Source organism: Astatotilapia calliptera, chromosome 7 (assembly GCF_964374335.1).
Source record: "Astatotilapia calliptera chromosome 7, fAstCal68.1, whole genome shotgun sequence".
NCBI lineage: Eukaryota > Metazoa > Chordata > Actinopteri > Cichliformes > Cichlidae > Astatotilapia > Astatotilapia calliptera.
In genome coordinates this window covers 30,682,959-30,708,724 of record NC_137428.1, presented here as the reverse complement: position 1 = coordinate 30,708,724, position 25,766 = coordinate 30,682,959, and the positions used below count along the sequence as shown (strand labels likewise).

The 25,766-nt window shown below is 39.0% G+C and overlaps 1 protein-coding gene across 1 annotated transcript in view; it reads left to right on the top strand.

Annotated features, from left to right (window-relative positions):
• The first annotated feature begins 19,234 nt into the window (after positions 1-19,234).
• The window catches only part of grin3a (glutamate receptor, ionotropic, N-methyl-D-aspartate 3A), a 52,273-nt gene continuing 45,741 nt past the window's right edge, over positions 19,235-25,766 (top strand). Inside the window, exon 1 of the mRNA XM_026174200.2 lies at positions 19,235-20,810. Within this exon, the coding sequence (XP_026029985.2) occupies positions 20,055-20,810 (756 nt within the window). The 5' untranslated portion in view covers positions 19,235-20,054. The remainder of the gene's footprint in view (positions 20,811-25,766) is intronic.

The window sequence follows — 25,766 nt, the reverse complement described above, 5'->3', positions numbered from 1 at the left end:
GTTTACACGAAATTCTGACCCCACCATACAAATGTCACACATTTTCTGTTGTCTGTTGTTCCTCCTTCCTATGAGCTTGTAGCAGTCTGGCCACTGTTATTGTTACAGCGGTGTGTCTTTGTTCTTTGACTGATTCCGCTGCCACCCATTTCTCATAAGGAGCCAGTGTACAGCTGACTCCAACCTGCAGTACAAAACTGGTGAACAGCTGCTATGTCTGTAAGTGTGGGCCAGCTGTAATGAACTTCAGTAATGTATCACGGCTCATGTTGAGGCTTTAACTGATGTGGTGTCATAGTGTCTTTGAGTAAAGCTTTTTAATAAAATATTATGATTTGAAAACTGCTTTAACTATTTTTTTTTCCACCTGGATTATTACCTCCCCAGACCTTTTTTCTGGGACATGTCAGGCATAAACGAGACATTTTTGCCCAGTGGACTACTGTCCACTGAATATTTTCCATGTTTTTGGGACAATTCAGCAGTTTCTAAAATACTCTGGCAGGAACAATCACGTCATATTCACTTGAGTCACTTTTCGTCCCCATTCTGAGGCTCAGTCTTAATGTCAGCAGTTCATCCTGACCATGCCTACATGCTTCACTACACTGAATTGGTGCCAGCCAATTGGCTAATTAGATATGTGTTTACAAGCTAATGAAATGCTGGTAAGTGAATTATAAATTAGTAAAAGTCACATCTTTAGGCACTTTACGATCATTCTAGCTTATACCTTATGGCTCAGTGACACCTCTGAGTTTTGGATCCTTTTCATGTTTTCACCTATTAAAATAGCCTTAACACACACTTAGGAATACCTTTTTGTTCGTAATAAAATATTTCACTACACTGTAGTATACACGTTTATTATCCAGACTTTTGGCATATGTTCAAATTATTCCTACCCTTAAGGGTTTCACTAAACTACTCATCTTAAAAGAACTGTCTGAGCCTTTCAGAAGGAATGTTTGTTTCTTATGAATATAACAGTTGAATTTCGTTGCCAACTATTGATTACTTGAATTGAACTAAAAAAATCAACTTAATTGCTTACCAAAGAAGCAATCCATCTGATGAGTCCTGCTTTTTTGTATTACAGCAGCAATCATGTTAACAAAAAAAACCCCAAAAAAACCACTGGCACATCTAAGGGTGCCTCTCGGTGCCTTGCTTTGACATTTCAATCACACATTAAAATTGTGAATTATCAAAAGAAAAATTAAATTGGAGGACAAACCAACAGCAGTAAAATTAATTGTTTGATGTGATGACAAGACTGCTGTTCAAGTCGAGTCAAAATGTTGTTGATGGCAGTTTACTTAGACGGAGCACCAGGTGGCTTGAATAATGGGTTTAAAACCTACATTCACTGTGTATTCAGTCACAACTTTAAACATTGTCATATCTTCTCTCAGAAGGACCCTTAAGTATGCTGACAACATTGTGGGATGATCTGACGGTGTGTTGACTGTTCAGTATTTCCTTTGTACTTTCTTTGCAAAGCTTCATTTACTTAAGTGCATATTTGGGTAAGAGGTAATGTAGGATATATGCAAAGCAACCCAACAAGCTCCTCTGTGTCTCACCTGCTGGCTGACATTTGAAAGGCTCAGTCACCTTCAAATGCCACTTGGCTTTCTGCTCAAGTTGAACAGAACATTAAAGCAGTGCTGTTAGTGATTCTAATTTAAGTTTTACACTCAGATGTCAGCACCTCCTGGTGAAATGGATTTCATTTGGGTGAAATGGATTTCATTTGGATAAAATGAGAAAAAATAAGGTCTCACCCACAAGCACCTCACACCTAGTTAGATTTTGGTAGCCTGAACAAAAGTTGAAAGGTTATGCTGTATTTTGTACCTTAATTTATTCAATCATTAACTTGTCATCTTAACATGAGCAGGTTTGCTATGATAAGTACTTGCGTCTCCCTGTTATAATTCATTATTGTATAATTATATTAGACCATTGCACATCTCCTCCACGACCTATTGGTCAAACAGCCAAGCACTTTCAGTAAGAGACTTCTGCTCTTCTCTGATAAGAACACTAGGAAGTCATTCCTGCCAAAAGCTATTACTCATAGAATAATTCTCCACTGTGTTGGATGAGAATTCTTCTGACAGCATGGGGATTTTCCTCATAACAGAACATACTGTTCACCTGGAATTCCCATCTATTATAGTATGCATAACATTAGTTAGAACTCAGATTCAGATCTTATCTTTCTGGTATTTTTTTTTCCAAATGTGCGTATATATATATATATGCGTATATATATATATATATATATATATATATATATATATATATATATATATATATATATATATATATATATATATATATATATATATATATATATATATATATATATATATATATATATATATATATATATATATATATATATATATATATTTTTTTTTTTTTTTTTTTTTTTTTGCTCAATGTTTATCTAGTTAAAAACATTCTTGACTAACATGATGAGGACATCTGAGGTTAACTATCCACCCATCCATTTTTTTGCAGATCACAGGGATGCCAGGACCTCCATTCACCCAACCATCATCGGGGTGACAATGAAGCTTTCTCAAGCCACATGAATGACAGTCTCACAAGCATGTTGTGAGTTTTCCCTGGCCTCCTTCCAGTTGGGTATGCCCAAAACACTTAGACGCATGGTAGTCAGATGCCAAGAACCCCCTTAAGTGGCTCTTTTAGATAAGTAGTCAGCGGTTATACTTGGAGTCCCTCGCAAAGGTTTACCCTCCTCAACCTTCAGGGAGAGCTAATTCTTGCTGCCTATCAGCTACCTCAATTTTTTGGTCACTATGCAGAGCTATGAAAGGAAGGCTATGAACAAAAATTCACCTGTAAATCAGCAACTTCTCTGTCCTGCTCAGTTCTCACTTTACCACAACGAACCTGCACAGGTTCTGCACCAATCTGTCATTCTCCTGCTCCATTCATTTAGTCTCTTCTTAGCAAAAACACGTGATACTTAAACTTTGCAACTTGGAGAAGTAATTTGTCCCTACCTCAGAGTCGACACTCAAACCTTTTCCAGATTAGAACTATAGCTTCAGATTTGGAGTTGTTAATTCTGATCCCAGCTGTTTACATCAGGCTGACAAATACCCCTGTTTAACCTTGTGGTCATCACTTGATGAACATGTTCACAATATGAAGCAAAATCATAACACACATGGCGTTCACATAAGCCATATAACAAAAGTCTCATTTTCCTGTGTTTGCTAGATCCAGTGCAACCTAGTATTGATATGTAGGAAAAGTATTCACACGTGTAATGCTGTGGGGGGTACAACATGGCCAATAGAAAAGAAGAACAACAGGGAGCAGGAACACAAAAAAATGGCACAGTAAAGATAAAGCACAACACAAATTATCTCAACCTAGCTGTCAGTGCAGTGTGTGCTGCCTTCTGTTTGAAAGCACCATAAAAGGGATCAAACATGGTGCACATAAAGAACAGAGGAAATACAGAGGACAGAGAGTCCCTTGAGGGAGGGTGCCTTGACACTGACAGAACACCTTCACCTTCAAGCACAAATGTTGTCGATAAATGATCTAAAAATTAATATTTTTTTAACTTGTTACGTCCCCCTTCTGACAGCATGGGGATTTTCCTCATAACAGAACATACTGTTCACCTGGAATTCCCATCTATTATAGTATGCATAACATTAGTTAGAACTCAGATTCAGATCTTATCTTTCTGGTATTTTTTTTTCCAAATGTGCTTTGCTTTTGTGCTCTGGAGAGGTTGAAGGTGATGTGTGAGGACGCTCTTTGCACGAATCTGTCTGTGGAGAATGCCCCTGCAACGTTTCAGAGACTGGTTAACAAAGTGTTGGGAAACATCCCTAACTGCCGAGCATACTTAGATGACATTGTTGTGTATAGCAGTGACTGGTCCACCCACATAGCTACATTAAAAGAAGTCTTCATTAGCCTAGACAGTGCGTCTCTCACTTTGAACCTTGCCAAATGTGATTTCGCTAGAGGCAGTGTCCTCTACCTTGGCCAGCAAGTTGGTCTAGGGCAAGTGCGCCCTGCAGATGCCAAAGTCATTGCGATTAGGGAGTTCCCCCAACCAACCACCAGGAGAGAACTGCGGCGGTTCCTTGGGATGATAGGATATTACCGACGGTTTTGTAAAATTTCTCTTCTGTTGCTGCTCCTCTCACTGATTTAACCAGCCCCTCAAAGCCATTTATTTGGTCTGGGAGTTGTCAGCAGGCAGAAACTGAAGGGTCCTGAGAAGGCACCCCAGCTGGAACAGGGCTGATTAAAATCCCCAACTCGAATAATCCCTCCAACAAAGCCTGCTTAATATCCTTCTTCACTCCATACTTTGGTACGGCAAGGTTATACTGGGCAGCAATACTCAACAGTTCGTCTTTGCGACACAAGTCAACTTTGTCAACGCTAGGCTGACTAACAAAACCAAGCAGGTCGAAACTCATCTCCGGCTGATACTATGAAATGTAGACACCCTAAAATCACGGCACCGTCCTCATTAATACAGGTTGTCCACCACATACAAAGATCCCGGACGAGCCCCCACTTGTGTTACGTCCCCCCCACCACGGCGGAGGCAAAGGTAGGAAGGAGACAGCAACACTGGACAACCACAATCAATGAAGGAGGAAGACCACAGAACAGTTAAGTATCAGGCAGGATTTATTGGGTGCTTGCCTGGATAGTCAAACTTAACAACAGTAAAGAGGTGGGGGAGGAGGACTGAGCGGTTGATCCAAATCAAAGAAAGTAATAAAACAAAAAGAGGTCGGTAGCTTCCAGGGCCTAGCCTAACTGAAAGAAAAATGCAAAACAAAAGGCCTACCTAGCTACTCGATAAAAGTCAGTGAAAACATACAAGGGTGGCATCAACCGCATAACCTAGTGTGACTAACAGAGTAAAATCTACAACCAGTGTATAGGGTACCCCGGCTTACCTGTCCAGCCTCCCACCACACACAACATAAAGATGCCTGTTCGCAAATGTTTGTCAAAGCAGAAGCCAGCAGCCCCCAGCTGGCCAGGGAGCGGCTCATTTGTAGTGTTCCTTGGAGTGTGATTGGCCAACTGAGCCCAGACCAGCCAATAGACACCTGCCAATCAACTTCGAACTGGCCAATCAGAGGAGGCCTGACGCCTGAAAGATAAACAGAACACAAAACAGAGCACAAAAGCAAAGCCACACCCCTTGGCACGTAACATAACTACACAAAAATTAACAAAGAAGCACAGTGGTTTTGTGCGATGCATCAAAATTGACCCGGACAATATTATGAAGGGATGAAATGTGAAGGGTAAGGAGTAAAAAGAAACAACTCTTATTGCTTGAATAACTGTCCATGAGTCTCCAACAGCGCTTTGCAGAAATGTTTTCCTTCTCCTTCCCTGCAAAGAACCTTCAGTTTTTAGATGATTTGAAATTTTTTTAATCATGTGCTGTTTTAGTCTAACCTTTTCTTCGACAGCCTTGTGTGCAGTTTAATTTCATTAAAAAAAAAACAAAAAAAACAACCATTTTAAAAATCAACAGTTGCAAAATCCTTTGATGAAATTGTAGGGTTTTGGAGAAGTCTTGCATCAAACAGTCTGCTGTGAACTGTGTTGTGTTTTAGCTTGAATTTGGGGCAGTCAATCCTGAAACAAACTGCCCATTGGTAAATGACTAACCTTTCCGTGGAATGATTTATTTACTGTTTGAAGAACTTTTTAAATCACTTGCCATGATCACGGCATGATAACACCACACAGCTTCGATAGAAAAGAGAACATCAAAGGTCTAAATAAATAAATATGATATAAAACATCATGAAATACTTGCAGTGTCTGAAGTGCAATAGTAGTATGCAGGTTTTTCTTACATCATATTCACACGATGTGTTACACTTGCTTTTGCCTTATTGATATAAATAATTTCAAATTTAAGTAATTTAGTTGCCTCAAAGGAAGCTTATACAGCTTTCATGCATCTTATCATCGAAAAGTGCCCCTCTGTTGTTTACCTCATCATCTGACTGTTTCCTGAGCATGCGGGGAAAAAGAAAAGAAAACAAGTCTGACTGACTGGCTACATTTGGAGTCATTCACACAGATAGTTGATAGTTTAGACAGTTAATAGCTGAGAAAGCACAATAGCACAGTAGAAGTGAGACAGAACAATGCTATGATCATTGAAATCTATTGATTGGGATTGAATCTGTAATGTGTGTTTGCCACTGCACATCTTTGTGTGTGTGTAATTCTGTGCTCACTTAGATTTGCATCTATTTTTAGTGGAAATTACTTTATGTAATGATGAGAAATTGGGGTAGAAAATTGACTTTGCTTCCCTTTGATTCAAAGGCAAAGGTCCAGTTGTTCTCCTGTGAATAGCATGCAAAATAAATCCTGGCAATGCAAAGTTTTGGCTGCTTAAAAAAACACATTAGGAAGATATGGTAAAATTTGGGAGTTCATATAATACACATATTCTGAGGCCTATAGGCATGAGTGTTTTGCATCTCTTTGGTGTTCTTTTTTAGTCTCTGAGATTTGGTTTTACATACTGATGCAAATAATACAGCAAAACACCACCATTATCCCTGGTACAGCTTATGTTGCACGCCTTCTCTGAAGTCTCTAATGCTAGTGGTGTGATTTCACTCATTCTCTGGTGTGGGTTCACAGGCTCAGACAGCTGTGTTAGTTTTTAACAGATGGGATATTGCTTATTGTCAAAGACAATCTGTATGGATAAACATTCTGTCATTATAAACAGAAAACGCTGAAAGTATTGTGTGCTGGAGTCATTAAAAAGCAGAAACTGCTCTTTTGCATATATAGTGCACTTGGACATAATGTACCGAGACTGCTGGTCAGGGACAGACTGCAAAATCTTAACTGAGGTCCCAAGATATAAGTAAAATACTGTCTAGCATGCTGGTGATAGCATCATGCACTAGGGTTGTTTGGCTGCCAGTGGTTCTAGTAAACTGCATAAAGTTGTTTGAGTAAGGAAGTAGCACCTCCAAATTCTTAAACTTCACCTCCAGTTAGCAGCTAAATGGTCGCAATTTCAACACAGTTGGGTGTTTTAACAGGACAGTGATCCCAAACAAACATCAAAACATGTATTTGTAATGGATAAAGGAGGCGAACATTAAGTTTCTGGAATGGCCTTTTCAAAGTCCCAACCTCAAACCCTTGAAAAACTTGAAAGCCATGTAGAGGAGGTCACTCTTCTTGTGAATTCATATTATTCGTTGAGAATATCTGGCTGACGGTTTTCTTTAAACATGTGGCAATTTGGTTTGTTTTTTTTAATATGTAGGAACTTTATTATTAAAACAGCATGGTTTCATAATGATATTTTAATCTTTATCAAATATCCATGAGGTGCACCAGTGGCTTAGCCCACATCCGTGTTTGAGCAATAATGATCAAGCATTTGTACGGCTAAAATGAAGAAACCTTGCTGCAAGTATCACACTCAAGATTAAACCTTCTAGAAATTAAATCCTGTCATCCCTTCACAGATCCCGTATGAGCACTATGGATGGAGTGAAACCTGCATGTCTCTAGGCTATGATCCCTCACTCTGCCCATATATCTTCTTGCCATAATCTACCAAACCTATCAAGTATTTTTTTTTTGACAGTTCTTTTCAGACAGACTCAACCTGTCTGTCTACTGACCTGACCTTCGCACTTATCAAAGGAATTTCAGTTGTTAAGGATACAGAACAGTGGAAAACATTTAGCTTTCAGCTTTCCTGTCTACTTTCACATAATCCTTCATAAATATTATCTACATATCCCTTTAGTATCTAACCTGTTTATTCTGCAGCTTGTTCTACTCTTGGTACACAAAGGTGTGAATAATCACAAAATCACAACTGCAGTCATCCAATCAATAGTTTAATTTCATTTGAAAAGCACTTGATAATAAATGCTGCAAAATGCTTGAACATATTTCTGTGGTGGCTCATATCCCATCTAACTGGTACACCGCTCTGTCAAGACAAGCAATCCATCAATTTACACAGACAACATAATCTCAGGGGTTCACCATGGCCGATAGGCATCATCCCAATTTTCCTCTATGCACTTAATTTGCACAGTAACTTTTATACTGTTTATTTGACTAAAACATGCCCTTTTAGCTCACGAATAAAATACATCTCTGGGTGTGCGTTCTGGTTGTGCAGTATTTTCAAAATTATATAAATCCATGGATTTAGCACATATAGGCTGGATTATTGTAATTTCATAATATCAGGAGATCCATGAAAACTGCAAAAAGTGTAATGAAAATACAATAAATAGAAGGGGAGGTCATATTTCTCATATATTAGCTTTTCTTTATTTGTTCCCTGCAAAACTGAGAACAAAATTTCAAACCCTACTGCTAACATAAACCCCTAATGACCAAGCTCCATCATATCTGAAAGACCTTATAATACAATATTATCCCAGTGGGCCACTTCACTCTCATGGGGCAGGCTTACTGGTGGCTTGTGGAGTTGACAAAATTAAACGAAAAGCAGAGTCTTTAGCGTTTAGCTGTGAAAACAGCCCCTTGTCTTTGGAGAAAGAGAGACTTTTAAGATCAGACTGAAGAACTTTCTATTGTGATAATAGTTCATATCAGGTGATACCGAGTTATGCTGCTAGAGGCAGAGGCCTTTGAAGTGTGTGTGTGTATGTTTACACATCTTTGCAAGGACCAAAAATTGGAATTCGGTTTTAGTATCAGGGCTACAATTAGGTTATGATTAGGTTTAGACTGAAGGTTTAGGGTTTGGCATTCATTTTTGAGGGTTAGGGTTAGGGTAAGCGGCTAAGGAAAACATTAGGCCAATTTGATGTCCTGACTAAGATATGAAAATGTGTGTGTGTGTGTGTGTGTGTGTGTGTGTGTGTGTGTGTGTGTGTGTGTGTGTGTGTGTGTGTGTGTGTGTGTGTGTGTGTGTCTTTGTGGTGTATCTGCCTGTATCTTCGTGTGTCTCTGGCTACAAAGCTGCACATTTTGCTGGCTGCTGAACATTTATTGTCCTCATCTTTTCACCCTGCTCTCCCCTGATCTCAGCTGATTAAGGCAAGAGGACTGCCTTCCCTGAACCTGGTTTTGTTAGAGTTTGTTTCTTTCAGATGTATGGTCAAAGCTAAAGGGTCCCTCACAATAAAATTGCAAGTGCTGTAGAAGAAGAAAAAGAACACACTGTGCAAAGATGAGCTTGACATCATTTCTGAGACAGGCATAACCCAAATGTTCTCTTACCATAATTACTGCCATAGAAGTTCTAATGTCACTCCTGGCTATTTAATAGTATGAAGTGTTCTTCCATAATGGGCAGTGGCATCTTTGCAGTTAGCACAAAGCTAACATCAGTGTGAGATTAGTGTGACAGGGATGATGACTTCTAGTCTGTGTCAGTAGTAGCATTCCTTTGTTTGCCAGGGTCCTCTACCAGGAAAATGAAAACATGCACATGAGCTGGTGTAATAAGCATCTCACTGAGATGAATGAGAGGTATTGATTAAGTATTGCTGATGTTTGCAGAAGCAATTACCAAACGCAGTATGGATCACAATGTGGCATTTGAGATGAGACTGCAGATCTAAAACGGCAGATTTACCTTGACAGAAGGACACCTAAAGGACAGAAAATGGTACAGTCATTTCTTTCTGTAGTGACACTCTTTTCTCCCTTCTTTTCTATCCCTGTTGATGCTGATACCATTAAAAAAATTTAAATGGCATAGATAAGCGGCTCTATCTTAGTGTTAAAAATGAGGTACAAACCAAAAGGGAGAAATATAGAAATTACTGGTTAAATACATATTGCTCAAATTCTCACGACCAGTGAGACGAGGAGAAGGATTTTATCTACTGACAACTATCAGCTGTAGGAAATATGTATTCAGAAGTTATTTTCTCCTTTGGTTTTTATTGTCTAAGCTGCTCATATTACCTCTAACCACGATACAGCTATGACTGTATGTGACATTTCTGACATGTCATTTACATGTCAAAAATGTTGGAAAAACTAAGCTGATTTAAATGTGGTCAACCTCCTCTTTAAGGTCATCATCTTGTTCACTTCCAGGCCACTTTCAATGCAGCTCCTACTTTTAGATCACATCCTGGAAATCCTGTTTTTGCACAGAGAGGAAAAATCACAATTTTTCTGGGTGTCAAGTAGAGTCGTTTTCAGCAGTTGTCAGTTAAAGAATCCAGGCTCCAAACCCACCATCGAGTGAGGCGTGAGACCAGAAGCATGCTAATAATTTTTTTTCAACATTCACAGAATGTGCACTTTGAATTAGTCCCCCGGGGTGAGACTGTCAACATGTACTTCATCTGTAACATCCTAAAGTGTCTGTTGTGTCCTAAATGACTGGAACTGTGATTCATGTCAGTGTGTCATCATGCATGACTAAAAACACATACACTAACACAGTCTAAACTTACCACCTGCCTCATTCACCAGATTTGCCTTCCTATGACTTCATCTATTCCCCAAAAATAAACATCAGATTGAAAGGTTGCTGTTGTGACACACTGGAGGAGATTCAGCGCACATCATGGAGGCACAAGTACAAATGCACATAATGGGACTTCTCCAGAACCATCTACAGAAGAGAAAATGACTCAGTGGTGCACAACAAGAGGATCAAGCATAAGCCAATACAAATCAGGGTACGTGTTTTTTCATGTTTTTTTTTTTTTGTTTGTTTGTTTTTTAGCTTTTTTAGCCATTCCCAGAAAGTTTTGATTACACCTCATATAATATACTGATGAGCCTTATTTTTAAAAAAATTCATAAGCAGAAAAACAATCTCATATCACATGTTACACATTAGATAAAACAAAGGATGCAAAACCTTCCTCTGTGAAGAAATTCAAATTGTTTATACCTTCACTTTAAAGTCTTTAAAGTGCCTGATGCACTAAGCCTCATGTGTCCAAAAGGCCTGTGTAAGAAAAAGCAAAGAGCTTTAAGCCTTTAGCTGTCCTGAAGTGAGGCCTTAACCTCTAGCCAAGGACCAGGGGTGGATGGACTGTCTCCAGCTGAGACCCTGCAACATTTACACCTTCAGAGCTGTCACACCTCGCCCACAGGAGGAAAGGAATATTTTGGCCATTTTTTTTTTACATTTTATAAGGCCTGTGGATGTACTTGAAAGTCAAGCTGAATAGTTGACTGCTATAAATCATGCAGAGCCACCCCCGTTCTGTGGAGGATTTTTCTAAAAGTTATATTATAAGTTATTTTTCCTTAGTGACATTCTTTTGTCTTAAAAGCTAGAAATGAATCTCACTGACGTAGTAGCGTAGTACGGACGTATGTAATGTTTGACATACAAAATTATAATGATAAACTTATAATAGTTTATCATTATAATAGTTTATAACTAAACTGAATAGTTATATTCAGGATATTAGTCATTAGTCATGTTTCACTAAAATGTGATCAGGAGCAGCAATTCATGCGCAGTATGGACAGACGGACGGACACCGCACCATGGAATAAGCTCAACCATCGTTTGGCTGGATGAGCTCAAATTTTCATCCACTTCTGCTCACAGTTTGTAAATTCAATATAAATTTGATCATTTTTCTCTAGATCTCATTCATTCAATTCAAGCCACTTGTGGTTTGGAACAAAGATGCTGACCGAGGCGGGAGTAGCAACTGGCACCTGTCAGAGATGCCCAACTGAATTTTGTTGTATGAATGTGAAGTAAACTGGAGCACAAATTATCATTCACATGAGCATGTTGAACCACATTTTTCAAAATATTTGTAATACAAGAAAAAAAAAAGCATGACAAGTATATTGCATCACATATTGTGGTGTAATGGTGAAACTGACACCCAATTTTCTTTTCTGCAAACACAAACACAAGTTTAATCGTTTTACAATTAATTTACAATCTCAGCACAAACAATACAAATTGATAGGCTGTGGTTTTGGTTGTTTTGCACATACACTTTGAATTTGTTGCACTAAATTAACAGCTGACTCTCAGAGTGCTGTTTGTTCCCAGCTTCCCCCTGAACCAAGCGCAGGAAATGGAATGGGGCAAAGTGAAATGCCCTGCCTTGAGATGATTCTACTTTAAGAGGAAACCTTTTGACTCAGCTTCAACATGCCTGCAGTGCAAATGGAAGAAATGAAAATCAATCACTAGACTTATTTTTCTTCTCACCCCAGTTCACCAATTTGCCTCTGCACCAGTCAGAAATATTTTAAGTGCTCCTTATCTTCGTCAAATCAAAGAGCTTTAAACCACCGTCTACTAATCTAATATCCCTCAAACTTTTTCCTACTGCAACCTTAGTTCTGAAAAAGTTGAGTCTTATGCAGAATTCATTTAAACTGTATGTATTTAAATGTGTGCTTAAATGATCTAAAAATAGGAGAATTAGGAAAAGAGAAAAGATAAACAAAATTTGAGGGAAAGAATCAAAACAAAGACAGGGCAGAGAAAATAACACAACAGTCCTCCCCAACCATGCGGTCCTTGGGGTAGCCAACAGAAAACAGAAGTATTGTTCTCCTCTGCCGAATCTCGGTTTTGAAATCTGGGGCGATGGTCCAAAGGGGAACTGACAGAGACTGTCTGTCTCTGAGATAAAATGGAGCTTCAAAGCAAAGGCCAGTTGCAGTTTAACATTGATTGGAAAGCATCAAAAATGTTTTCTCAAAAAACTAAAGCTGCCCACTCACTAACCTCAGCTTTCAGTGCATTTTTTCTACTGTTGGTGGTTCAATATTGTTTCTTATACATTTTCTTGTTGTCCATCTTGTCATGTGTGTTTCTGTTCATTGTATGAGGATGTCATTATTCTGTAAGCATTAAACACGACTTTTGCACAGAAGGGGTCAGGCAGAACCCAGAAGTGTACAGCTGTCTTCAAATCAATCACAATACCAAAAGTGTAGCATGTAGGGTAATTACAACAGTTGGCAAAATAAGTTGTAATACCGAAATGGATGTAAATTATATTTAATATAAACAAACTCACATTTCAAATATAAAGCACTTGTGGTACATTTAAACATAATCAGTTATAAATCTCACTCACTTCATCATCCCATTATTTTACAATACTCACCTCAAAATTAGTCTTATTAATAAAAAGTAGTTTATTTATCAAGAATAGTTGCATAGTTAAATGCAAAGAAGTTAGAAAAACAAGATATGAATGAAATAAAAATGAAAAAGTATGGAAAATAATGAGGTGGCATTAAAAAGCATTGGTACTATCCAGTATCAAGACTTTATAAAACCCATCTGAAACTGTGTCATTGAGTTTGAGTTCCTGTGAGTGAAAGAAGGGGAAAAATGCGATTCATTGGAGGTGCTGCTGTTTGAATACCTAACATGAGTTGCTTAAAAATGTATAACTATGAAATATAATATGGCTTTAAGTAGAATTATTTTTCATGTGTGAATGCTTGACCTTGGCAGGGAAGTGCTTCAAAATGTAAGTCATGCTGTGAAGAACTGATTAATTACTTGAGTATTTATTTGTTCTTTTTATTCTGCGCATGGTGGTCATGAGTGAAGCATTAAAGATACGAAAACTGAATAAAAAGTTAATATCAATATCATAAGTTTTTTAAAAATTGCAAAAATGTTGTTGTTAGGCTCCGTCCATCAGTATATTGAATTTGAAATGAAATGTTGAATACAACATTAAAGTGCCAAGTCTTTATTTTTACATCAATACTGAAAGAACAGACTTGGCTGCTAAATACTGAGTGTTCATATAACTGGAGTGAAGCTCTCAGAAACCATCGCAGGTGTATGAGAGACTGAAAAAAACAACCAAAAAACGGTTACATTTTTAAATAGGCACACAGAGAAGAGCTAGAAAAAAGTAATCTTGTGGACTGATGGAAAATCAAGCATTTATTGCTTGGAGGTGTACCATCTGCCAGTAAAACTGGCACACTATCTACAGATACCACAAGTGCTTCCAAACTCACTGGCATTTTATCATTCAGCAGGACGATGACCCAAGTGGCAACCACTGTTGATGATTAGAATCTGTCACCTTAGTCTCAGTGCAACATGCATTCCCACAGTCTGAACACCAACCATGCAGGACAGGCAGCGATATCCCACAATAAAGAATGACCTAAAGGCCTGTGCAGCTGAGGTCTAAAAGAACATCAAAAGGGAAAATGCAAAGACTTAGTTATGTCTGTTGGTTAAAGACCTCAGCATTGTTGTTCCAAGGTGTGTCCTTACAGTGTGAAGCCCACACGTTTTTTCTCTTTATGTTAAACATCACAACAGAATAGTCTAGGGCAACGTCAAAGCAGGGATGTCAAACTCATTTTACATTGTGGGCCACATACAACCCAGTTTGATCTGAAGAGTGAAAGACCAGTGAAAAATATTTAAATTATAATGAGTCCTTAACCTTCCTGCCTTCTTGGGACCTTTTTGTGCCACTGCTATGTGTTAAATGGCTGCCATTTCCACTGTGTTCAGTGGAATATAACCAAACTTGCCACAGGATAGTTTTTACCTGTCAATGTTAATATTCCAGTGTGAATTCCTTAAATCAGCCTAAAATGGCTGAGCAGCAGAAATCCCCACACCCATCACCCTGGGGACCATTTTCTGCCCATTGACTTCCATTATAAACGCTATTTTTCAACCCCAAATTATCATCATATGATTTTATTTGTTCTTCTTTTCTTGGATGTCAATGAAGACTCGGGGCCTTGGAAGTTTTAATTTTTAAATTGCAAAAAAAATGCAAAAAAAATAATGGCAGGTCAAAATGTATGTTGGTGCCAATCTTTGGTCCATCTAAAGGCCTACTTATAATGACAATCATATATTACTTCAACTGGTTTTTTGTGGAAATATTTAGTTTCGTTTTTTGGTTTTTGGGGCTTATAACACAGGGCGCTCATGTAATAACACTGGGATTTGAAGGGTTAAAACAACGAAAATATAATTAAAACTTTACATGAATATTTCAGGGAGAAGTAGTTTTACAAGGTTGGCTAATTTAAAGTGGAATAAAATATGGATATATGGTCTTTTTATGGCGTGGCTGAGAATGGTCCCTAGGGTGATGGGTGTGAGTTTTTTAAAGGATGGCAGGAGGGTTAAGATGTGTTAATATAAGAAAAAGAATTGCAATTTCAACAGTACCTATCAGTTTTTTTGATATAATAAATGTATAAAATTACAGAAAAAGGTACCTCATTGCCCAGACTGTCCTGTATTTATACAGTAAAGCATAAAGTTTTTGGTTCATTTACATTTGGTTTACTGTGGACCCACTGTAAAGAAATAAAATTTAAAAAATCTACAATACATACATTTAATCTTTTACTTATCTACTTTGGTGTTGTGTGAATGGCAATGGGGGAGGGCTTTATGAATAGAAAAGCTGTAAAACGTATGAAAATACAGTTAAAAGTTCAAAATATGTGCAGTTCTTCAGCTCTTCTTCTAATATTCTTCAAAGTCCCCAGGACTTATGTTTGGTACCCCTGGTCTATATAGACCAGTGCACTTAAAATTAAATATATGGTGAAAGTGAGTAAAATATTAAACACCAGTTCCTACATCAACAGTGGAGAGCTGAATCTTGGATGCCTGCTTTCTAAGCAGTGTTTCAGATAAAATGCCAAATCTGAGACTAACCGAGGAAAAAATAACATATATATATTTTAAACTTAAGGAAACAATGAAGTTGAGCAAAAGAAAACCGACAACAGTCAGAAAAATATTATTTCAAAAATGTGGTTTGGAAAGATGAATCTAAATTTGATGTTTGAGTATATTTGAGAACAAACAAAAAAAACCAAAACAGGATATCTGTGGAAAAATAGTCTGGATATTTACAGTCTGGGCTAATTTAACATACATGCATGTCTACATATCATGAATAATTTAGCAAACACCAAAAGTTTAGCTTTGTAACTCCAAATGCTTTGTTTGACTGTGTTCGTACGTGCGTGTGTGTGCAACAATAAGACAGACAAAATTTCATTCCTATGAAAAATGGGAGTATTTGAAATACACAAAAAGTCAGTTTAAAGGTTATGGCAAGTTTTGAGCTGCAACAGCAGACTGATGAGGGGATTAAATAATTAAAAAGAGGCACTTCCTGTCTCGACTGAATCTTGGCTTCTGTACCCAGGTAAAGCAGCTATTTGTGTATTAAACTCAAAGGCAAATTATTATTTTATGCCCCCCTACAGACAATGCTAAAAACACTTCACTTGAACACAGATTTTGATGCATCAGTAACGAAGTCCAGTTTTCACAAAAAAATAAGTAAACTGTCAGACATCCTTATAACAGAGTATTTTAACAATTAAAAGTTACTTTTTTGTATTTTTTCCCTTCAGTAACTTTAAGACATCTGACCATAGAATAGACATTAAGGCGGGGCGCTAAAGCAGACAGTAATATGATTTGCTGTGATGCCAGCAGCTACTGAAAATGGCAATAATAGGCACCCTGGGATGAGAATGCATTGGAACCGAAATGGTTTTGATTGTAAGCTATTCCGTTCTTTAAATGTCATTTCTTTACTTTGTAAAAGTGAGAATGCAGATGTCATTGTTCTTATAAATCAATGAACATGTATAAATGAAAGAATTTTGCCTGTGTGCATCGAGGCTGGTGCAAGCTGTGTGTGTGTCCTTAGACAAAAAACAGGTGGCTGTCAGGTTTTGTCTCCAATAAAAGCTCACAAATCTTCCCATGTGAGGTGTAATCAATGTCTGTTTGTGTGTGAGAGAGAAATAAACTATAGGTGAATTTGGCTGGCAGGTGAAGGGGTCAGTGAAGTTTGCAGCACTGCTTTGGCTGATAGTCATAGGAAGGCAGATGGACAGGTTGGCAGAGCGATAGACAGGCCGACGGTTGCGCAGTGATGCTGACAGAGAAAGAAGACAGACAGGTGGGCAGAACAGCAGGACAGGTGAAGGAAATGGTCACAAAAGCAGACAAGCAAAGCGAACAGAGGAACACGGATGAATATTCAACCAGGCAGGGGGTCAGACGGATATTCAGACAGGGACAAAAGAGAGGGCAGGCTTTAAGGTGTACCAACTAGACGAGAGGAGAGGCATATGAAATCAGATGTGTTTGCAAGCAGAAAGACAGACAGGTGGCTGGTAGGTACAAATAAAAAGACAGAAATGGGATGTTATAAAGAAAGCCAAAGTGGAACAAAAGAGCAAAGTCAAAAGAGTGTATTGGAAGCAATTTTACCATTTCGCGTGTTTTAGGTTACGTTTTGGTCTGGTGTCAGGTAACTTTAATATAAATGATAGTATAATAATAAAAGTCATGCTCAATATGACTAATTGAGTGCAACATTTATTGTAATGTAACACTTTCATTTTTGATCTTCAGTAGGCAGTAGTAAAGTAAGAATTTTTTTTATATAGCACTTTTCAAAACAGTTTTTCAAAAGTGCTATACAAACATGTTAAAAATACAGTTGAATGAAAATATCTTAATCACAAAAAAACAGCATAATACACAAAAGCATTATAATAAAGCATGATCTTGAGGAAAGCTACTATTCCATTTCAAAATGCCAATCCACACCCTGTGGCTGTTGCATTACTGAAGCAAATTTCCTCCTATAACAATGATCTAAAGTACAGCTTGAAACTATGCAAGACTTATTTAGCAAAGAATTTGTCATCTGGTTTTCTGTGTATAGTGGCACAGAAATCAGACCTCGGGGTATTTAAGTTGTTGTGAGAACAGTTTGATTAAAGGGTATATAAGTGCCCATTAAAACAATTAACACTGTGGGAGGATCTTCAGGAAGCATGTCGCCACATTATCTCATCAAACTGACAGCTACAGTGTAAATGTATAAAAGGCAGTGGATACTGCAAATGGACCATTCTTGGATGAAAGCAAAGTTTGGGTTACAAAAATGGTTATTTTAAATAAAAGTTATCGTTTCTATCCTGTCTGTGACTTGACCACATTTTCTATTATCTCTCAGATTGGATTACTAAAAGTATGAAATTTTAAAAAATACAATTAAAAGTAATAGGGCACTGTGAAAGTGTGGGCCTCTGGAGACTAAGCAAAGTGTGTTGTTGTTTGCATATGACCAGGCCAACCCTGATCACTAGTGGACCACACAATAGTCTTTTGATGTGTGGCAGTTATTTAATACTTTGGAAATATTCCTTCCAAACAGAATGATCATACTGTCTCAAAAAATGAGGCATTTCCTCGAGTCAGGTGAGGATACCAGGCTACAATATGAAAGCGCTGAAAACATATTTTCAGTATTTATATACAAGTGGGAATTTCCACCACTAAGCCAAATTTAAATGGCATGTGGAGGTAATCTTCAATATTTATGTGATTGACCTATTTTTTCATCAAGACCTGGAATAAGAATGAACACTGTGAAGCCCTTTTGAAAAGAGCTATGCAGCATATGGTGGCCTGGTATCCCACTTCAACACGCAGTGCAAGACAGGCTTAATTCTCACCTTGAATATGTCTCTTGATGTAATTTTCTTTCTGTTTTCCCTCCATCTGTTTTTTCATCTTCTTCAATAGCCTTGATTCTTTAAAGACGCAGCAACTGAAGCACCATCTTATATCACCTCACATTCTATTTCCATTTACCTGTTCTTCTCCTCTCTCACTCCTCTGCTCTTCTTCCCCACTTACCATTCTCCTCTCCTCACTTTTCATCTCTTATCCACGGTTCCCTCCTAAGCCTTTTCCCCCCTCACCATAACCTCTGCTTCTCTCTCCTCCTACCTACCATTAGTCACCACCTCCCGCTCCTCTCCTGTCAAAATTTCTCTTCCCCGACTCTCTCCCTGTTTCAGTCCTTTCCTGTAAGGTCAGCCCATATTGGATCGATCAGGGTCATCTATCTTCCACTATCTCAGTGGGCGTGCCTCCTATTTCAAAAGTGATCATTAGCCAATCATTAATCTAGATCAGACCATCAGACCATTAACCAATCGTTAATCTGGATCCTGTTTAAACTCGGTCTGCTGATTGGGTCCCGGGTGACCTCTGACATGTGAGTTACCAAAGAAACACATCCGTTAAACAATGTATGATTGGGTGTCCTCATACATAAAACAGGTAGCTGTCTGGTTTTGTCTCCAGTAAAATCTCACAAATCTTCCCACGTGACACATAATCAATGTGCTGTATTTATTTATTTTTGACATGTCGGGATTATGAATAAATGACACCAGTACCATGCCCATGACCATGTCCGCATTTCTTTCGCACTGACACTGTGAAAAGTGAGGGGTGGCTGGTGGTTGTAAAGTAAACATGGGGTTAAATCTCCTTGGAATGTGCGCAGAAAGACCACGCTCTGGTGCCAGTGGTCTCACCAGCACAGAGGCTGACTCGAGCCAAGCAGCGCGTGCGCTCTGGAAAGCTTCTACTTGGGTGTCTTTTGTTTTTCTGGGTGTTTTTTTAAAAGGGGGGAAACGTTTAAAAAAAAACAGCTGCCTTTGCCCCTGCCTTGTGGATGATAATGGGATGATTTTCCTTTGACTCCATTAAGCTATCAGACTTTTCCAGAGGTGGATTCCACTGCTTTGGAATGTGTTTGATGCGCATTAACCTTTTTCGACCTAGGCAGGGCTTGCCTACACACTCTGCTGCATTTTCTTTTCTGCCTGTGGAATATGTGGAAATGTTGCCGTTTGTTTCCACGACATGTTTAGTAATCCGAGGCTTGAATGATGAAAATCTTTTGAGATGAAAAACAGCACTTTTGGGGATCATTTTTTGCTTGTGCGCGGCTCGTGCCTAATCTCGCGCCTCAGCAGCCTGTTGTCTGTGTCCGAGGGAAAACGCACAACTTTACCACCAGCTGGAACCGGTCCTGTTGCGGGGGCTACCGCTGGTCTGTGCGGCACACCGGGGCCACAGGCAGGGGGCCAAGACGCAGACCAACGGAGCGGTCCCGGTGTTCAGCCGCTGTGTGGTTGGACCGGGCATCCGGAGGAGCTGTGGAGCGGGGATGATGAAGTCGGTGGGGATGGTGATGATGAGTGGCCCGGCAGCGCGACCAGGCACCAGGGTCTTGCCACTAATATGTTTAGTGTTGTGCGCTCTCATCTTTCTTCCGATTTGCGCTCACTCGCACCCGCAACCGTGCCAAGTGCTCAAACGAATCGGCCACACGGTTCGGATAGGAGCTCTGCACGTTCAGCCTCGCTTGCTCTCTGCTATGGCTGTCAGCGGCTCTGAGGACTGGGGAAACGAAAGAGAGTTGACAGAAGAGCAGCAGTTGGAGTTGGAAAGACCGTTTAAAACAAGTGCCAGTGCGCCTGGGTATGGAAGCCTTAGGACTAGAGCGTCCGTTAACAGTCAGCGGGGCGCAAACAGGAGTAAAAGCCAGGCACGCCAACGGGAGGAGAACACCTCGGCGGAAAATCGCGTGTTCGCACCCCGAGACTCGGTTCTGCTCGCCGTCGAGGCTCTGAACCGGGCTGGGTTGCTACCCTACAATTTATCCTTGGAGATTGTCATGGCTGTTGGATCCACACTCGGAGAACTGCCCGCGTTCTCCTTTTCCTCTACGGGCAACCCCGAAAACGAGGACCCGCTGTCCTTCGTGGAGAGTGTATGTCACACCGTGGTTGTGCAGGGGGTTTCTGCCATGATCGCCTTTCCACGGAACAGGGACGAGTTCGTCAAGTTGGAATTCGTCTCACTCGCGCTTCAGGTACCTGTAGTCAGCGTTGTGCAGAGGGAGTTCTCGCGCCACAGTAAGGTAAAAAGTTATTTCCTAGCTAAATTTGAACTGTTAACTGTTGATTGCTTCACTTCGGCATACAACTGCAATGTGCTGGTGTGACGTGTTATAGTAATATAACGCAAGAAACTTTACATCGCAGTCTGACAACCTCTTTAAACTGCGTGTACACCATGCACCGAATGCATGTAATTTATTTAACTAATTTAAATACGTGTGGATACAGACTACAGTGCACCGCGAGCCATCAGTGGCCATCATTTAAGCCAGGGACTAGAGCTAGAAACGCCTCCTTCAGTGGCTGATTGTTGATGTCCCTTCAACAAGAGCACAGATCTTCCCGTTCTTGTTCAGCGTTTACCCAGTCAATCAAACTTAAATGGCACAATTTAAGGTGAAATGGCACAAGCTGGCTTTCATAACTCTGAAAAAAAAAGTTTCATTAAACAGTCAAAGACAAAAGGAGCATGGGGGAAAGCCGCTCTGTCCATGGTGCTGAAATCTACTGAATTTAAAGGGTGTTTCAGCAGAAAAAAGAGCAGTGCTTCTCTTCTGCAGAATAAAATGTTTAAAAATGGTTTGATTGACAGTGTGCAGTCAACAACAGTGTGCACCTAGCAGCACATGCCCCGCGGTATAGATACATAAACAAATACTTTGTTGATATTCAGAATCCCACTATGTCTGCACTGTGGTGAAGGAGGTTATGGCAGTATATTGCAGTCAAAACTCTTAGTCATAAGTCAGTGTGATGCTAAATTTTGACATCTCATTTGCTGGACAACGGAGGTAAAGGCGGACAACACTCTTTAGTTAAATCACTGTGTTGGCATGTACATTTATGACCTAACACCTTTCCTTTTAACAAAGAAGTAAAAGGTTGCTCTTTAGCCACCCAGCTACTAATATTTAGCAGGCCCATATCTAATAATGAGATTAGTGTCAGAAAGCTGTAGCATACAAGAAAAACCCATTCATGCAGAACCGTTTTAAGCTGCATAACACTCCTCTCATCGGACCAGTTCAAAAGGTGAATCCACATAATAAACCATGGAGGAGATTTTGAGTGTATTTCGGTGGTTTTACAGTGAGGCTAAAACTTTGCTTCATTTTTTTACATTGTACCACTGGAAATACCTTGAGTACAGTTCCTTGTGTATACCATATGGAGTCCAGACTTGGCAGGAAACCATTACATCACTATATAAACTAAAGTTTGCAGTGGTGTTCTGATTTTTTTTCCATATACCAATATACACTCCTTATTATTATTATAAATAATAAGGCACTTTAATCCTTCAGTACAAGTAAACATTTCTTTTGGCACAAACATGGATTCTTTTGTAATTGTAATTCTTTATTTACTCAGACTTACGTATATGAGTCAAAAGTGCTCAATATATGAGCACTGTATATATCTATATAAACACTATAGATTCTTGTCAGGGCTTTTGGAAAATAAAACAATACCCTGAAACCAGTATAAAATGATATGGATTTTTATTCTGATTTATGTCAATTTTTAACAGTTAAGGCAAAAGCAGCAGCAGTTCTTACGTTGGAGATCGTTGAAAAATAAACTCTTGCACAACGCACCAGTGCGAAGCTTGCTGGTGGAGTTTGCAGCTAAAATGAGAGCAAGGGGGAAACTAGTTAGTAATGTAAATACTATATTCATTAGCGTGGAGGGGCATCAGTAATAATTCTGTGGAAAAAACACCTGCTGTGAGTTTGCCCCCTTATTTGTTTGTGCTATCGAGCACAAGAAGGAATAGGCACACGCACATTCCCAAAAATGATTTGGTGTAATACACTGTAAACCTCTTTAATTGGGTGATGCTACAAAGAAGAGATATTGCACATCAGTGAGAGAAAGCCAACAATCTGCATGTGTTTCTGTATTTGTAATATTCTACACACAAACATCCAAAGGAGGGACAAAGAATGTGTTTTTTTCATGCACACATCCAAACCCATTAGCTGGACTGAAGGGTTCTGGGATACTTGCCACCTACTAGGGTATAGTAATGTGTGTGTGTGGCTTTGTCAGACAGTTTGTGTCTGTTTATGTGTTGGTGTATATGTGTGCGTAAGAATGTGTGTGTGTTTCTAGGATAATATCTAATTTCCTGCTCTGTGCACAAGGAAGGGTTTCTCTGTAAGGAGTCAGCAGGTGTTTAAAGTCAAAACTGATTCCTAGAAGTGAAATAACAGTAATGGATACAACTGACAAACCAAAAGTTAAGGATGATTGATTGATAGAGGAGTAGATGGGAAGACTGTTGAATGGAAGGATGAACATGTGCAAAAAAACTGACTAGGAAATAGTGTGTGCAGTGCTTGTGTGAGACTTTTAGAGAAATGGCTTAACTCCCTTCTGACTCAATCTAGTTTCACTGGCAAATCCCAACTGCAGGCTGACAGCAATTTCTCTAAAACATTTTTTGAGTGTGAAAAGTGCAAAAACTTTTTGGATGTCTTGAGATGATCTCATTAGTGTTTATTTCCTCACTTTGTTTGACCTTGAGTTTTTATTTTATCCTGGAATGTTTAAAGTCAAAGTTTAAAGACAAGGTTCACAGCTGAACATTTGTGTAATACAATGAATCATCAAAAAAAAAAAACTTTTGATAACGTGATCTGCCCACAGTATGTTATGTAAGTGTCAGAATGATGAAGCTGCATGAGAATATGGAGATTATGGAGCAAAGGATAAAGTGACCTCAGAGTAAAGGAACTGGGCTGGGAGTTGTGGTGAGTGGTTTTGATAGCAGGAAAGGGATGAGAATTTAGCATATAAAAGCCAAAGAACTGAGGAACTCTTGGCAAAAGGAAGCTCTCTGGGAAAGACCAGTCATCTCAGATAGGAGGACTTAGTTTTAAAGTGGAAATATATCCCATGCTGACCCAGAGACTGTGGAAAGATAGCTACATACGCACATATATACAGAAAGACAGAGCATCTTCACATTGCTACTTATTCCAGTTATGTGTCAGCACTAACTGTATGCGAAAAATCAACATTGCTACAGGTATGCGCCAATATCATGATGTATGTGCAATATATACCATATAAACACTTTATTAGGTATACTGCTCCAATGTAATCAGACCTACAGAAAACATGCAATAAATTCTGTCTATACTGAGCAGCCTTTCCACATAGTGTCATGCAAATGGTCATTCAGTTTGAGCAGTCGACTTGCAATCTTTAAAACATCCAGCAATCTAACAGTATATGTGGTATAAAAAAGTATAATAGGCCCATGTTAAGTACTAAGTTTAATATATGTGCAAGAATGCCTTTGGATCCAAAGGTTTGAGCTTTAGACTGCTCTTAATCCTTAGTTTCCATCATGATGTCAAGAGAGTGGGTATCATTAACGCGATCATCTTAGCCACACAGCTCTAGCTGTGATCAGTGCAGTATCTCCCACGCAGTGTTCAAACCTGTTTGCGAGGGCCATCCAATCAGAAGAGACTTGGCTTCAAGGCGAGGCTGGCCTTGAAGGGAGACAGAGGATGAACTGAGGGTGCAGATAGATAAGGATTATTTTGAACTGTGGATCCTCCACAGCTTTTCTAGTGGAATACAAAAATAAAAAATATGAAACTGGTACTGAGCGTAATAGGTCTTCCATAACAATTCAGTTGTTCTGCAATGCATTCATTTAACTAAATTGGTTAACTAACGATTGTATTACAATAACAAATGGTAGATGGTTATTGATTTTTCTTTGATTAGATGATTCATTGTATTAAGAACAATAACTAAGTCATTACTGGATTTGTCCACTGGTTCATGAGTCTGTCAGTCCATACCTTTTTTTTTTTTTTTACCATACAGCAAACTCTGCAAGTTTCTTAGCACAACAAGTTGCAGCTAATGTGTTTTAGATGTGGAAATCACAGGGGAAAATCATTTTTTGAAGCAAGGAGGGATTAAAAAAAGAGAGCACAGTGACAACAGAGCCGGGATTTCACAGCACACTGAAAGCAGCAGATCTCTGTATTTATGTAGGGGAGCAAGGAGCCACACTCAGTACAATTTTTTTTTCCTGTTTATTTACATGAAGAACAAAGAGAGGGTTACAGATTTATGGAGATCACAGTGCAGAAGTGCCGCAGTTGAAAATAATCCATCCAATCCTCCTGGAGAATGAGAGCAGGTGAGACTCTGATGCCCCGTGGACTGCATTACCATTTTCCTCCCTGATAGAGGACTTTTAAATCTGAAATAAAACATTTGCAATTGCTTTTGTAGGTGCTTTTGTTCCAGCAACAATCTATCCACGTGTATGCAATAAGCTGATTAATAAATATCTTATTTGCATGTCTATTAGACAGAGTGATTAACAGGATAAATCAAATTAAACAACAGATTAATCTAATGAACTTTTTTGTGCAAAGCTTGTGTAAAAGTTGTAAAGCAATTAAAGTGGTTCACTCAGGTCCCTTAAACAACTTTAATTCTGTGTTTGGTGTTGTGGGTTCAGGCAAGCAAACAAGTGTGCGACTGATTAAGTGCCATATTGTATACTGGGTACAGTATGCCGAGGTATACTGACGCAGATCTGGCAGCTCATGCAGCTCATGCAGCCCTCTGACCTATTTAATGTTATTTCAAGTATTACAGGGATGAGTGTCACCTTTCAAATGTATCTGCTCTGATCTATGTGTGTAGTCTGCATTTAACTGATTATTGCAAACAAATGAGCAAATTCATTACCACCAAACAGGAAATAACTATGCCAATGAAAGAGCTTCATACTATAGCTCAACACTATGGAACTGAGTGTTTTGTTAACAAGGTGTGTCTTCTGGAACCAACCAGTGTAGAACAACTTGAAACCCAACATCAATTATTAACCTTAATAGTGAATTTGATTATTTAATCTCTGACAGTAATGTGTTCAGACACCTGCTGAGTTCAATATTGACTCTCTTTTTATCGTGTTTCTATTCTGAGACTCT